This window comes from Strigops habroptila, chromosome 8, assembly GCF_004027225.2.
Source record: "Strigops habroptila isolate Jane chromosome 8, bStrHab1.2.pri, whole genome shotgun sequence".
In the NCBI taxonomy this organism is placed as follows: domain Eukaryota; kingdom Metazoa; phylum Chordata; class Aves; order Psittaciformes; family Psittacidae; genus Strigops; species Strigops habroptila.
Window position 1 is genome coordinate 30,927,055 of NC_044284.2, and position 13,533 is coordinate 30,940,587.

Here is a 13,533-nt window from a genome sequence, read left to right on the forward strand (position 1 = left end):
AATGGGGATACAGGAATGAGGCACGGAGAAATGAATCCCAGAGACATACAGGAAACCCATGGCAGATTAGCTTCTCACTTTCAGGGTTCCTGCAGTTGCCTTCCCTAAGTCCCATTACAAAATGACACTGAGCCAGCTCAGTATAATTGTACTCGCCAAGGGGCTCTTGAAGAATGCCCCTGTTGGGGAAGTGCTTGGGAAGTGAAGCACTGGCTCAGTCCAGGTCCTAGAGCTTGTTGGAGCACAGGAGTACAACCATCCAAAGGGATTGCATGGCTGTCCCTGATGCAGTCAGTCCTAAATGCTTTACAACATGCCCCAGCTTAGTAAGTCTAGCTCAGCTCTTCCTCACCTCCTCGTGAATACCTTCAGCCCAGTGTTTTGAAAACAGAACAAACTGAACCTGCTGGAAGGTGTCTTGCTTGTATATAATAACAGAAAGGGAATCTATATCTCCACAACTCTTCTTCTACCACTTGCATCTCAGATTACTGAGTGTAAAGCAGAGGCTTATTCCCATCCTGGACCACTGAAGGAGGTATGCTTATGCTCATCAGGACCTGAGCTCCGCTTACGTACAAGATAAAAGAAAAAAAAGTTCTAAAATAGGTTTAGAAAAGGGTTTTAAGGAAGGTCCTTTTTAATGTGTCAAGAGACTAAATTGCTGAGCACACATCAGAGCAACTTGTTAACCTTAGTTTCTAAAGAAATTCTGCAAATGCACTTAAAAAATGCAGTAAAATAGGAAGTCTCTGCTGCTTCTAACTCAGACAAAAACCTTCTAATTGCAGGCCCCAGGACAGAGCTGGTGGAGGAAGATGCACTGGAGTTATGATCACAACTTGGAATACCGCAAGGGTTCAGCAAGCACTTCAGAGTAGAGTAGAAAATGATGGGACTCACTGAAAACAGTCCCATCTCAGTGCCAAGCTATTCTCTTAGGCAATGAGTGCTAAAGAATCCCATGACCAGAGGGAAATAAGTGAATAAGGAACACAAAGCAAAATCTGCACAATTAATCAAGTAAGTAAAATACAAAATATCAGAACAGATGTGCCATATTGCAAAAAATAGTTGTTTTGCAGAGAAATGAATAAATTTACTTTCAGGCCAGAATTCCTTTTTTTTCTTTTTTTCCTTTTTTTTTTTTTCCCCTCTGCTTTTCAGTAGCTTAAGCCCTATTGCTTCCTCTGCACATTTGCCTCCCCAGGTGCCACTTGGGTATGTCATCTAAATTTCCATGCTTTAGCTATGCAGTTGAGATGAAGCCGGACAAATGAATCATTGCATCCCATCTACACTTCCTGAGCTGTTGGATGTGCAGAATTGTAGGGAAAAGTGCAGCAGAGCTAAAGCAACAAAAGGGGGAAAGAAATTAAATGGAAAAGCTTAGGGATTCAGTATTGGGGAGAAGCATTGAAGATCTGAGGAGGGAATAGAGACATACAGGAAGATAATACGAGCGTAAAACAAGTAGTTAGATGATGAGTAGAACCAATGAAACTGAGTTTCCTGGACCTTTGCAGCTACGCTGTCTGTTGTCTAACAGCATACAAGCTCCGATCGAAGCATTCCCGGCAGACAGAGTATTCACAGTGTCTCTCCCCTATGTGAATTTTTCTACTGTCTATTTAGTGGGTTGTTGATGATGCAGTAATTTGGAGATAGGATCCAGGGAGATCTAGATAAACAATAATTAACTCTTTTCCCTCAAAAAACCAAATGCTGTAGTCAGAATGAAATGGGTCTGGAAGGAAGATGCAAAATGGAAAAAAAGTTGAAATAAAAAGGGGGGAGGGCTTTCTCCACCTAAATCTTCAAGGTTGTTTTTTTGTTTTGTTTTGTTTTTTTTAACTTAATTGTCCAATGAGAGAGGAAAGAAACTCTGGATAGAGAGAGATAGGAGAGCAGTTGAGACAAGTGCTTAAGAAAATCTGTATAGCCAGATGAGATCCTCAAGTGGAGATGGCTGAGAAATAGAGGCTGCCGTTAGGTGATAGATAGAAAGAAGGGATTTGAGGTAGGTGGGAGTGCAGGTGATTGGAAGAAATGCATTGCACTGGAGAGTGCCGAGACTTTAAATTTGAGTGAGGTGAAGAAAATGAAATGCTGCTCCCTTGTTAGTCCCCACTCCCTTAAACATGAACAGAGGAAGAGGTATGGGTTTCCTCTGTGAGGGCCAGGAGCCCTCCATTCCCTCACAGGACTGTCCCCACTGTGAGTACCAAAGTTACAGCCAGCTCAGAAAAAGCAAACTATTATTATCCTGTTATTCCTCAAAGGGAAGCATTCTAAATGTGATAATCCAGGTCCCACCTAGACCCCTTCTGTGCATGGCATAGAAACAGGCAGCTTTCTCACCAGCCAGCTCTCTCCAGCTCTCTCCCTTGGCTCTCCCTCTGCAGCTGCCAAGTGGAATGCTCAAAATACAACATTCCAGGTGTCCTTGGAGACCCCACCACCTGGGGCCCCACCCTTCCCCATGTCCTAACTGCCTGCTGTCCCTGGCATCCCTGTGTCTTCACCAACCCATGTTCCTCTGTGCTCCTGGTTTTCCCTATGTCCTTACCACCCAATGTCCTCAGCATTTCTGTGTCCCCACCACCTAGTGTCCCCTGCAACAGAGGGAGTGCCAGGGATGTAGGCCAGTGTCCCCCATGTCCCCAGCATCTCCACATGCCCATCACTCCTCATCCTCAGCCACCACACTGCCTGCCACCACCCCTCCACCCACATGGTGAGCCATGGCTTGGCTTGGCCTGGCCATGACTTGGTGGCTAAAAACAAAGCTGGCAAATCTGTGCTGTAAATGAGTTCTCCCAGGCTAAGTGGCAGGTCTGGCCCACCTAACTTACATAATTTTTGATGGATGATGTCTCTGTATGGGTTAACAAATTTGAAGCTCATTATAAATTTTGTTGAGGTTACTGCTCTAAATTTCCTAGTTGGCAATCCAGTTTTGATCAATTTTTTAAAGCATTTTAACAATGTGCATTTTAGTATAACAGAAATGTGAAACAAAAAGAGAAGCAAGAATTACAAAAAGTGAAATAATCAGCAGGCTTATTATAGACACTGTCAGGTTGCTTATGTCCCCTGATTTAAGTTGAAAAAATAAATACTAGTGCAGATGGATTGCTTATAAGATGTATTCAAAGTTGCTAGTCCAAACAGCATAATTTTTAAGGCTAAGAATTCCCTATACAGCAATGTTTGAACGGAATGCTTTTTATGGATGTGATTAGTTCGTATAGTTGTGTGATTATGCACATGGGATCTGATTCACAGGATTGCTTCTTTCTTCCTTGACAAAGGGTAGATGTAAGAAAAAGCCTAAAAAGGTTTGTGCTGGTTAAAAATATTCATGAAAAGTAAAACTTCAGGTTTAGAAAAGCCACATCAGGAGAAAAAATTGAGTTTTTAGATCTTTTGAAATTTCTACTGTGCAGAGAGTTGTAGTCTTTAAGGCTCATAAAATAAATTAAGAGTCCAGCGACATACAAGAGTGGGTTTTTTTCTCTGCTCTCTGTTTGGCTATATATCAGTAGGTCTTCTAGGCAGAAGAGTTGTCTTGCTGACTACAGCAAAGATTCCTTACTAGGAACAGACCTTAAAAAATATGAAGTAGGCCTACTTGAAAAATGTTAGGAATTTTTTAGTGGGGATTTTGTTTCTTCCCTAAAAATAAAGATCCTCGCAATTTTTTTTTTTTCCTTGGAAAAAAAAAAAAACCAAGAAAAGAAAGTAGTTGTGTTTTATTAAAATTTGACTTGTCTGAGAAACAAGCTGCCATGGTCTCTGTAAGACACAGCCCAAGCAGGGAGTGCAAATTAAATACGAAGTCACGAGGTGTTGAGACCACACTTTTCACGAGACATTGAAACAAAGTTCTCAAATCAAAATGCTTTACTTCTTGCCTTATCCAAAATGGCTTATCTTAAATACTTTCATGAAAAATTGCAGGTAGCCAAAGGCAGGCAGGGGAGGGCTTTGGAAAGTAGCTAGGACAAATGTCAAGACATTGACTTCCAGCATGGGCAGCCTTCAGGCAGGAGCAGTCACGGGCCTTGTGACTCACACTGCTGCTACGTGCCTCCGAGAGGAGTAGAGAAAATACACATTGGCATCACATACTCTCCCACATTTTTTCTGGTCAAAAGCTGGGCTGCTACATCATTTATTGAAAGTATGTCTTTTATAGTTCTAGGATGACTACATGGCTATTTCACTTTTGAAGAGATGCAATGCAACATTCAAGTGTTCAAAGCTAAATATGCATATGGCCATTGTTCATTTTGGGAGATTCTGGAAGTAAATTGTGAAGGACCACAGGAGAAGCCAATACTTGGAAAACCAGAGAAAATGTACTGCACAGGGAGGGTCACAAATGTTTCCTACCAATCTGTTTGTTTGCTTTTCATTTATAACTCACAATTTCCCATTGATAACTGGGTTAACTTTTGCTAGCAGATTTCTATGCAGATACTTGTAAGCTAGAATCATACACTAATGGCAGCTTTTGTTTGCACTAGAAGCTCTCTGAAAAGCTACTGTTAAATCCTCAGGGAAGCAGTTGCCTCTCTGGTAGCTGTGCCCTTTGTAAAGCATAGGCTCTTGCATTATTGGTAGATTTGCATGTTCCCATATCCAATAACTCTGAGTAAGTGGTGTGTTTAAAACATCTGTCATAGCATTAAGAAAAGGTTTCTGCCATGCTGTGGTGATGGAGAACATTTTGTGACATGCTGGAATTGAATCCCCTTATTGTGAACATACCCTCTGGCTTTGGATGCCCTCATGCTTACTTCCTGCAAAACACATTAATTTTGAAGGCCTACTTGTTTTAATATCTGTAACTGCCTACACCATTCCTGAGAAAGGATGAAGCTGTGGTATGTTGGCACATTAGTCTAAAAATCAGGATAATGCAGGACTGAGATGAAAATGAGGAGTATTGCTAACACTCGGTTAGTGGGGAAGGAGAAGCCCGAGGAAAAACATGAACTTCTGTCTCTGTAACTGTTTAAAATATAATGATAAAAACTACTAACGGAAAGTTGGAGGAATTTAGCTGTTAATGCAGCCGGGGTCCTGCTCCTCCCTTCCCTGCAAATTTTAAACAAATTGCTTTTAATATTACCTAGACATTAATGTTTTAGATTGAGTACTATTCATGCTCCATAACTGCTTTTCATTAATGTTTTAATGGGTCCAGGCCCAATTCCACTGAGGTCAATTAGAAGATTCCAAATAAATCTTTTCTTCCCCTCCTCACATTACTATGCAGGTTGTAAGAGGGCTGACATTGGTCTGTGCTTTTATTTTAAAATAATCCAAAAGACAATTTTCCAGTGGGAAGAACTATCACTGTATAATTTGTGGGTGGTACTTCAGCTGATGTTACCCACATAAAAGCACTTATCTTTAATTCAGGGCAAATTTTCAGGCATGCTGAACACAATTCTACCTGAAGTTAAATATAGGCTCTGCTGGTCAATACCTCTGAAGACCAGAAGCATAATTTTTAACATATCTCATTTTGTCTTGTGTTGTCCAGAATCAGGTTCAAAGTATCTTGGAAGTGCATTTCAGCATGTTCTTTCTGCAAATATTGCAGATAAATAAAGCTGTATATTATGATAAAATATGTTCAGTTTTATTTATGGCTTAACTTCATGCTTATGAATATCTAACTATAATGAAATTCATTTTTAAATAGACCTCAAACTTTAAATAACTGAAAGCATCTTTCTTCACAACAGGAATATAGTAGGTCTTTGGCTTGATATGCCATAAAAAAAATGGAGGATGAGCTATAAAATAGCTTGGGAAATATCGATTTTTTTGTTTATTCGTATTAGGTATGGCTAACTGGATAAATAATACTATGGTTTGGCACAGAAGCCCAAGTTCAAATTTCTGTTGTACCTCTGAAACTTGCAGTATGGTCTGGGGCAAATAGTTTACTGAATAAGGCACTAAGACTTCATGCTATACATGCCTAAATTTCTGAATTAGCTTTAGAGCTAGCTTTAAAGCTCTAGCTTTAATGGTAACTACTTTGAGAATATTCCTTTAATGCTCTTTAAATGCAATTTTTAAAAGTACTTTCTGGCATACTTTAACTGCTGAGTTTCACATTTGTCTAGGATGTTTTAAGAAATCAGAAATGATTTCTGGTATTTGAAACAAAACTTGAAATTGTGCTGAAAACACAGTTCTCACAGAGACTTTTCAGCTGAATTGATTACAATACAATCAAGCTGCGGCAAGTTCGACAAGAATCATCTGGTGATAACCTTGGCTGATCTTACCGTAGATTGCATTCATGAGTCTGAATAGTTTTCTGGACATACTGATGTAGCCATTTTCTCCTTTGTCAATGTATATACTTGTGATGACTTTGGCCATCCTGACAAAAATAACCCCACACGTAGGTCAAGGACTCTGGAACCATTAGCTTTCAGTGAGAAATTTCTTGCGGGCTCATTATATGTTTATTGTCTAAGAATCCTTGTAATAGGAAATCTGTTTTGTACATTAGCAATGTACATCATTAGCTTTGTATATTCCAACTGAAACTAGTAGACACACATCTTCCTCCAAGAAGAGAACTTGAAACAATGCAACAAAAGAAATAAGAAATCAAGCTGTGCTGTTCTTTTCATTGTCTCCTAGTTATATTATCTGTGTATGCGTATATGTACTGAGGAAGTTTAATGGCTGAATAGCTTCAAGATAATTCTAGCTTTTTGAAAGCAAATAGAAAATCATCATTCTGTGAAGCTGAACCAACCATACAGCACTGAGAAAAACCCACATATGCCCAATACATAGCTATATCGCCTTTTTTATTGTCAGCTGCCCTGTGCATAAGCCAGATGTCACCCCTGCAACCTGGTAGCATTCTCTGTCCACTCTGATGAGGAGTAAAGGATGGGAAAAGATGCAGGGCAAAAAAAGCCAAGGTGCTTTAGATGTTGAAGTTCTCTGAGTGTCAAAATACTTTTGGTATTTTAAATTTTATAAACATGTAGCTCAGATTATCTGAAAATTGAAAACAAAGACAGAGCAATCATGCATACAAACGTACTAAATCCTATTGAAATTTTTAATAAAATAAAAAATTCTGACACTTGCTGGAAGAAATACTTTTAGTTGATAGGGCCTCTTGGGCAATAAGGGACAGCTTCACCATAGCGCTCTTTTTTTCTGCAACTGTACCCTTGCATCCACTTCTCCTGAAGCGTGAAACCATTCTGACTTGGGCAGATTCCAGCTGCAGCATCAATGGGCACTTTGCAAAGGAGGAATTCTGTGAAATGGGTCCATTTGGGACATACGTCTGGTCTCTCTGCTTTCTTGTACATGGCAGGTTTACAACACAGTGAAGTTATTCCATAGTGGTTGGAGCCCAGCTTTGGCCTCCCAACGATGGTTTCCTCTCAGCCCTCCACTGCGCAAATCAGTGCAGAATTGATTCACTATGTGTGTGATTTTATGGCTTACCTGCTGCACTTCTCTTTCTTCCCTGGCACAAAAAATAGCAGCTGGGGTTCTGCAGAGGCACCAATTTGGATGGAATAGGTTCTAAAAGACTATAACAAATATTACTACCTGTTTGCAGTGGGTGACACACATAGCATTCTTTGTGCTTTCTAAAGGCTACTGAAAGGAGATTGATCTTGACTTTGTATAGAAAATCTACAAATATTGTCTCTGTCAGAGATTTCTTTTTCCTTAGATCCCAAAGTCTTAAATTTCTGTATACCCAGATTTATGATGCTCCACCACTGTATTTATTGTAAATTGTAAGAATTTTGCTTAGTTGCAGGTAGATGCAGGGTTTTAACAATTGGCAGGATTTGATCACTGAACACTGTTTAAATAAGGAAAAAAAATCTATAAAAATCCTTTTGACCTTCATGGTATCCACGAATACAACAAACTTGTTTTACATTAGATTTTAGAGATACCCAGTGCATATACATCTTAAATTATGCAGTCAGTCCAGGAGAAAAATGGTTTTCGCTGCAGATCAGATACATGCAGACATGTATTAAGCATCTCCTGAACCTATAAAGAAATATTTTTATATTTGCAGAAAAATAAAGTGGTATATTATGATAAAATATGAGCAAGAGAATCAGGCCCACTTAATAAATGTGGGCCTGATTCTCTTGCTTTCACTGGTGTAATTTCATCGACTACCACAGAACTACAGCTGCATCTTGTCTATGAAAAAAAAAATGTTGGTAAAGCCAACACTTTTGTTGATCACAGTATATAGCCTAGAGATATGAGAGAGACTTTACTTAACAGTCTCATGCCAGTTGCATTAAATCTTGGTGCAAAAATGAACGTTAACATTTTAAGAAATGTGTATGATAAATAGTTTATGAGATTTTTTTTTTTTTTTCTGTTTAAGCTACTGGTATTCAAGACTTGATATGATTTGTGAGATTCAACATAAAATTCCCAAATATGGTGTTAATTTTTCCCTGGGGATTTTATGTAGTTATGTATATGCAGCCTGTTTTCTTTAGCTATATTTGAAAGCTATTTCACGCTACAATGAGATCCTAATTTTTACAGCCAATCAAAGCTGTGCCTTCCATGTAATCAACTGTTTACTTGTATAGCAGAACAAAGCAATGCCCTATGAAAAATTAAGTTGTATTTATTTTTTAATAGAGTACTCAGAATATTAGGTATATGAATCACATAAACAAGAATGTAATTAAATTATCAGTTTTGGCATCTTCTACAAATACATCTGAAATTGTATTAAACATATCCCTGCTTATGAATTCCCCAAGCCAAAGCTTTTGATGTTGCCAGCTAAATTCTTAGTAGAAATTACAAAAATCCGAATACTAACAGGGAAACTGAAACCAGCCTGTTGCTTAAACAACAGTATTTTTCAATGATAAATTCTGACTCTCAAAGTCATGCTCCTATTTGACTACCAATGGGTATTTGCAAGCATGGTGGGATTTTCTGCTCTTTCTGGGCTCATGTCTGGCACAAAAATGTGCAGCAACAGGGAACAACCTAATTAAAAATCCATGCAGATTTTTATGTGTGTTTGTCAGCCTGCATTTTTTCCCCTAAGCCAGCAGGACTCAGCGTTAAAAAGGTGTGTTTGGTAACAGAAGAGCTCGTTCTCCAACCTCATTAATCACAGCTGGACGTTTAACAGGTACCTCACATAATACCTCATCCAGGCTGCTGTCTAGCAAAAGAGATACAGACTATTTCCTAACCAGCTGCTCTAAGCTAGTAGACAGTGTGTCCACTTGGACTTTCCTTCTGGATCCCACCCATCATCCAGCAGAACTTACAGTATTCAAACAAAGCTACCCATCTGGTACTATCCCAACACTGTTTTTTAAATCTAAATGCAGAGGAAAAATGTCTTCTGAAGCAACTGTTCTCTTGTTTTCTTCCTGGTATATCTCACAGCTAAGTACGTTTTCCTAGCTTACTTAGGTCTGCTGTTCAGATTTGGAATTTTTTTCCCTTTGCAGTCTTGAGCCAATGTCAGGAAGGAACAGATGCAGGAGAAAAATTCTTCATGCATTTCAAATTCTTGAAGTCATTCCGTTTGTATACAGATAAAAATTTCTGTACAGAAAGTACATTCCAGTCATAGATATAACCTGAACATAAAACCTGATAAGTAACAGCAGCAAATATCTCTCAGATAGACATGCTATGTATTGTGCAGGCATGAGCAGCATGCCTGTAAAATGTACTGATTCTGAGACTCAGTATCCCATGAGCACATTTATAAGAGATTTCATTTATAACAGTAGTTGCATTATAAATACAGCATATAAGTGTACTTGTCTCACTGACCACAAATTACATAAAGATTTGGAGTATTTTTTCTTCTTTCCATTGATCTTAAAATTGTAAAAATTAAGTTGGTAGTTAGGGAGCTGTCAGCCTTGATATGGCATTTGCATGTATCAAGCAACTATGTACCTGCACATACAGGTTACGAGCAGCTCACAGACACTGTGGGAGACAAAGTGATACAGGTGAGAATCGAAAGCCCAAGCTGATTAAAGCTATGTCCAAGTTCTCATAAATGATACTGGCATACTGAGTTACTCATGTTTAGCCAAGACATGGGAACCAATGGTAGTTCTGCAAATAATGGTAATTTGATTGCTCTTGATCACTCATAATCATTTGAAGATGCCTTCAAAGAGCCTTGTCTTGCTGCAAAGAGAGTTTGGGTTGTGATTCAAGGGCTGCCCTGAATAACGTTCTGACTGCTGGCAAAACTTTGAATATAAGTATGCTGCTGCTGTTAATTTGATTTGGCTGGTTTCTCAGAGGGAGTGAACTAAAGCTGAACTTATTATTACTCATCAGCGGCTAACACAAGCACTTTACAACAAATAGACTAGCTCCATTTGAGTACATTTCAGGGATTTCCTTTGTGTATTCAGAAAGGACAGGCAAATTATTTCAAAATTAAATGTGTAGAATGACCCAGTTTATTGCAGCTTAAATAACTATGGAACACATCTTTGAGAAATCCCAGATCCATAGAAAAATACATTACCTGCAAGGGTGTAATAATGCTGAAGGGCTGGCTATTTTTCCTAAGCTAGGCTAATTCAAGAGAAGTAAAGTGAGTGCAGCTCACTTGCGCTCTCTCTGTAGTGTAACATAGCTCATCTGCCTGTGGTCACACAAAAAGTCTGTGATGGGGCATAAAAGTAAATCTGTAGCTTAGTCCCTCTGTAGCATCCTAGCCACTGAAAAAGAGAAGCCAGCAAAAAAATAGAGTAGGGAAAGCAAGCAGAGAAAAAAGGAACTTCCTACCTAGTTATCTCCTCACTTCACATTTTTATGTCTTTTATGTTTTGAAGTCCTTGTAAAAATTTTTCCTTGTAGCATAGTTATCTTCAACACAAAATAATCTGATATCCCACTTATCTGCAATTTTAGGAGGCTTTGTGCACCATTCATATCTAGCAATTGTTAGAATGATGATTTTATCAGTTGCCAATATATGTTCATTTAATATGCAACAGAAAGTAATCTTAGCTCAAAGAGTTTTTAAAAATATTTTCCATAGAAGTTAATGCCTGAAATACATGGAATAAAGTTCAGTATAATTAATATAGTAAAAGTCTCAGTCACCAAAAGGAAATTGCAGAATGTGGGTGTCATGCTGCTACCTGTTGCCTAGCAATGTTGCATACGTGTGGCACAAGATTGATAGATATCACCCACTCAGATCGCTGGATTCAGACCTTCACCGCCGAGTTGTCAGTTGGAAAAACTGCCAAGAATCACAGAAATAACAGATGGGAAGAGAAGCATCACAGAGTCACTTCGTCTCAATGTCCAGCAGCATACTATCCAAAAGATCCGAGATGTTAAATTTTATTGAGTCTGTTTTTCCAAAGGTCTATGTCAATATATACATACATATATAAATATATATATATATATGGAAAACTTGCTTCCTAGCTAGGTATATCTGGGTCATGCAAGTTGAAGTAAAGATATCCTGAAATTAAAATGGCAATTCAGTTTCATAATTTTTAGTGACTCACAGTGTATTACCTTTAAGTAGGATGAACAGAAAATTCTCTGATATTATAGATAATTATAATGTTATTATAGCATTCCTGATAGCAAATGCTAAAGTTAAGTTTAAGATGCAACATGGTATTTTAAGTAACTCATACCTTCTCAAAATACACTTTTTGCTAAAATTTTCCATGATCCACTTGGCTTCCAAGTCAGCTTTTTCTTTCTGTGGAATTAGTTCTGCCATTTTTGAACTGAGTTGAGGAGCCTCCATGTGTTCTATTTTAAATTCTGGACTTGCATAATTCCAAAAAATGACTAAAGATAGAAGACTCAGACCTGACAGGTTTTATAATTCTCATTAGAGGAAGAAAATAGTCTTGGCTTGAAGAAAATTAATTAAGTGTTTAAAAATAATGGCATCCAAAACAATTTCCTGCACTTGCACAAGGACAGTCTGAAGATGTTTTTCAGGCCAAAATGGTTTTAGCTACTGTTGTGTAAGATGGCATGCTCTTAACTGTTTAATGTCGTTACACTTGAGCAAAGCTTATTTGTTTAGCCCCATCCATTAATAAGGATTCATTAAAATAATACGAAGCACCAGAAAAATCTAATTATAAAAAGACCAAACAATCAATCCAATGGAGCATGAACTGAACAGCCATCTGTTGAACAGTCCCATTTGCAAAGAATTCAACATCCATCTTAGTCATGGAAAACAGAGGAACTAACAACACAAAAGCCAAGGGAAGGCAAGCTAAATAATAATGAGCAAGACAAGTAAAATAAATGGGAATTGCAGTTGATCCTAATGTCCATGAATGGTGCAGATTGCTTTTATTGAGAACACAACAGCTGACCATTGGTGGATGCTGAAGAGAATGGGAGTACCAACCCAGATTAGCAAAATTCAGTGTGTAACATAGAGAGGAATGCAATAGCATGCAGCACATGGGGCTGCTGTACTGAGCCATCTCCTCTGGAGCCTTTGATGTTAGAGCTGCACTAGCCCCAGGACTAGGCCTGGGTCTGGTGCCTCCATGACTTGACTGTACAAATATCTGCTCTGCAGCTCATTTTAAGGTGGAAACGCTTTCGTAATGATCCACTCAGGAAAGGGCTTTTTTTTGTTGTTCACAAGAAGCATCTTAATTGCATTCCATTTTTGCTGACATTTGGCGTTGTTCAAAGCTCTTAAATAAGATTTTCAGAAGTATCAAATGACTTCAAAACTACAAGCAGCAGTAAGCATTCTGCTGCCTCCCAGTCAGTTCCTGAAACACCCACAGAGCAGTTGCTGCTCACTACAGCCAACTCCCACACTGAGTTTGGGACTTGGGGTCTCTTACACAGAACCTAAGACCTAAGAAAGCCAGGTGCATGAAAAGGTAATTAACTAATTAACAGAAACTGTTAAAAGGAGAGGTGTTTTAGGCCTTCACCTTTCCTCAAGATTGGGCACCTGAGGCTGCTGGAGTGTGGAATGGCAGTGCTCCTTGATTGGCTCTGCTGTTGCAGGTAGGTGCCTACTCTGTGTTTTTGAGAGATGTGAACAGATATTTCTTTATTTTCTTTTAAAACATGACAAGAAGAAGCAGTCATAGGATTAGACCATTTCATGTAATCTAGAGACAGAGTGACTTAAAAATGAAAGATTTCATTGTCTGCATGTGTCCTGAGTGGTTCAATATTGTACCTTTGAGCATTGTGTTTCTGACTACGAGGGAAAATGAGGAGGGTCTATCCTCTTTGATGAGATGCACAAGCTTTGTGGCAGGGAGCAAAAACTCATGAGCTTTTAGAGAGAGCACACAGGAGACTTAGGAAGCTAGAAAGGAAGAGGATTCATTGTATCCCCTACCCTGTTTTTAGCTAATACTGGTGTAATGCAGAATGTTTTCAACAGGCTTGAGAGTGGGCTTAGAAACAGTAAAACAAAGAAGTACAAAATTATGAGAAAAAGGGCTTGGG

The 13,533-nt window shown here is 38.7% G+C and overlaps 1 protein-coding gene across 1 annotated transcript in view; it reads right to left on the minus strand.

The window, feature by feature from the left end:
• Positions 1 to 2,684, minus strand: part of SPATA16 (spermatogenesis associated 16) — a 97,964-nt gene extending 95,280 nt beyond the window's left edge. Inside the window, 1 exon segment of the mRNA XM_030496217.1 lies at positions 2,410 to 2,684. Coding sequence (XP_030352077.1) covers positions 2,410 to 2,684 — 275 coding nt within the window.
• Between the last annotated feature and the right edge of the window lie 10,849 nt (positions 2,685 to 13,533).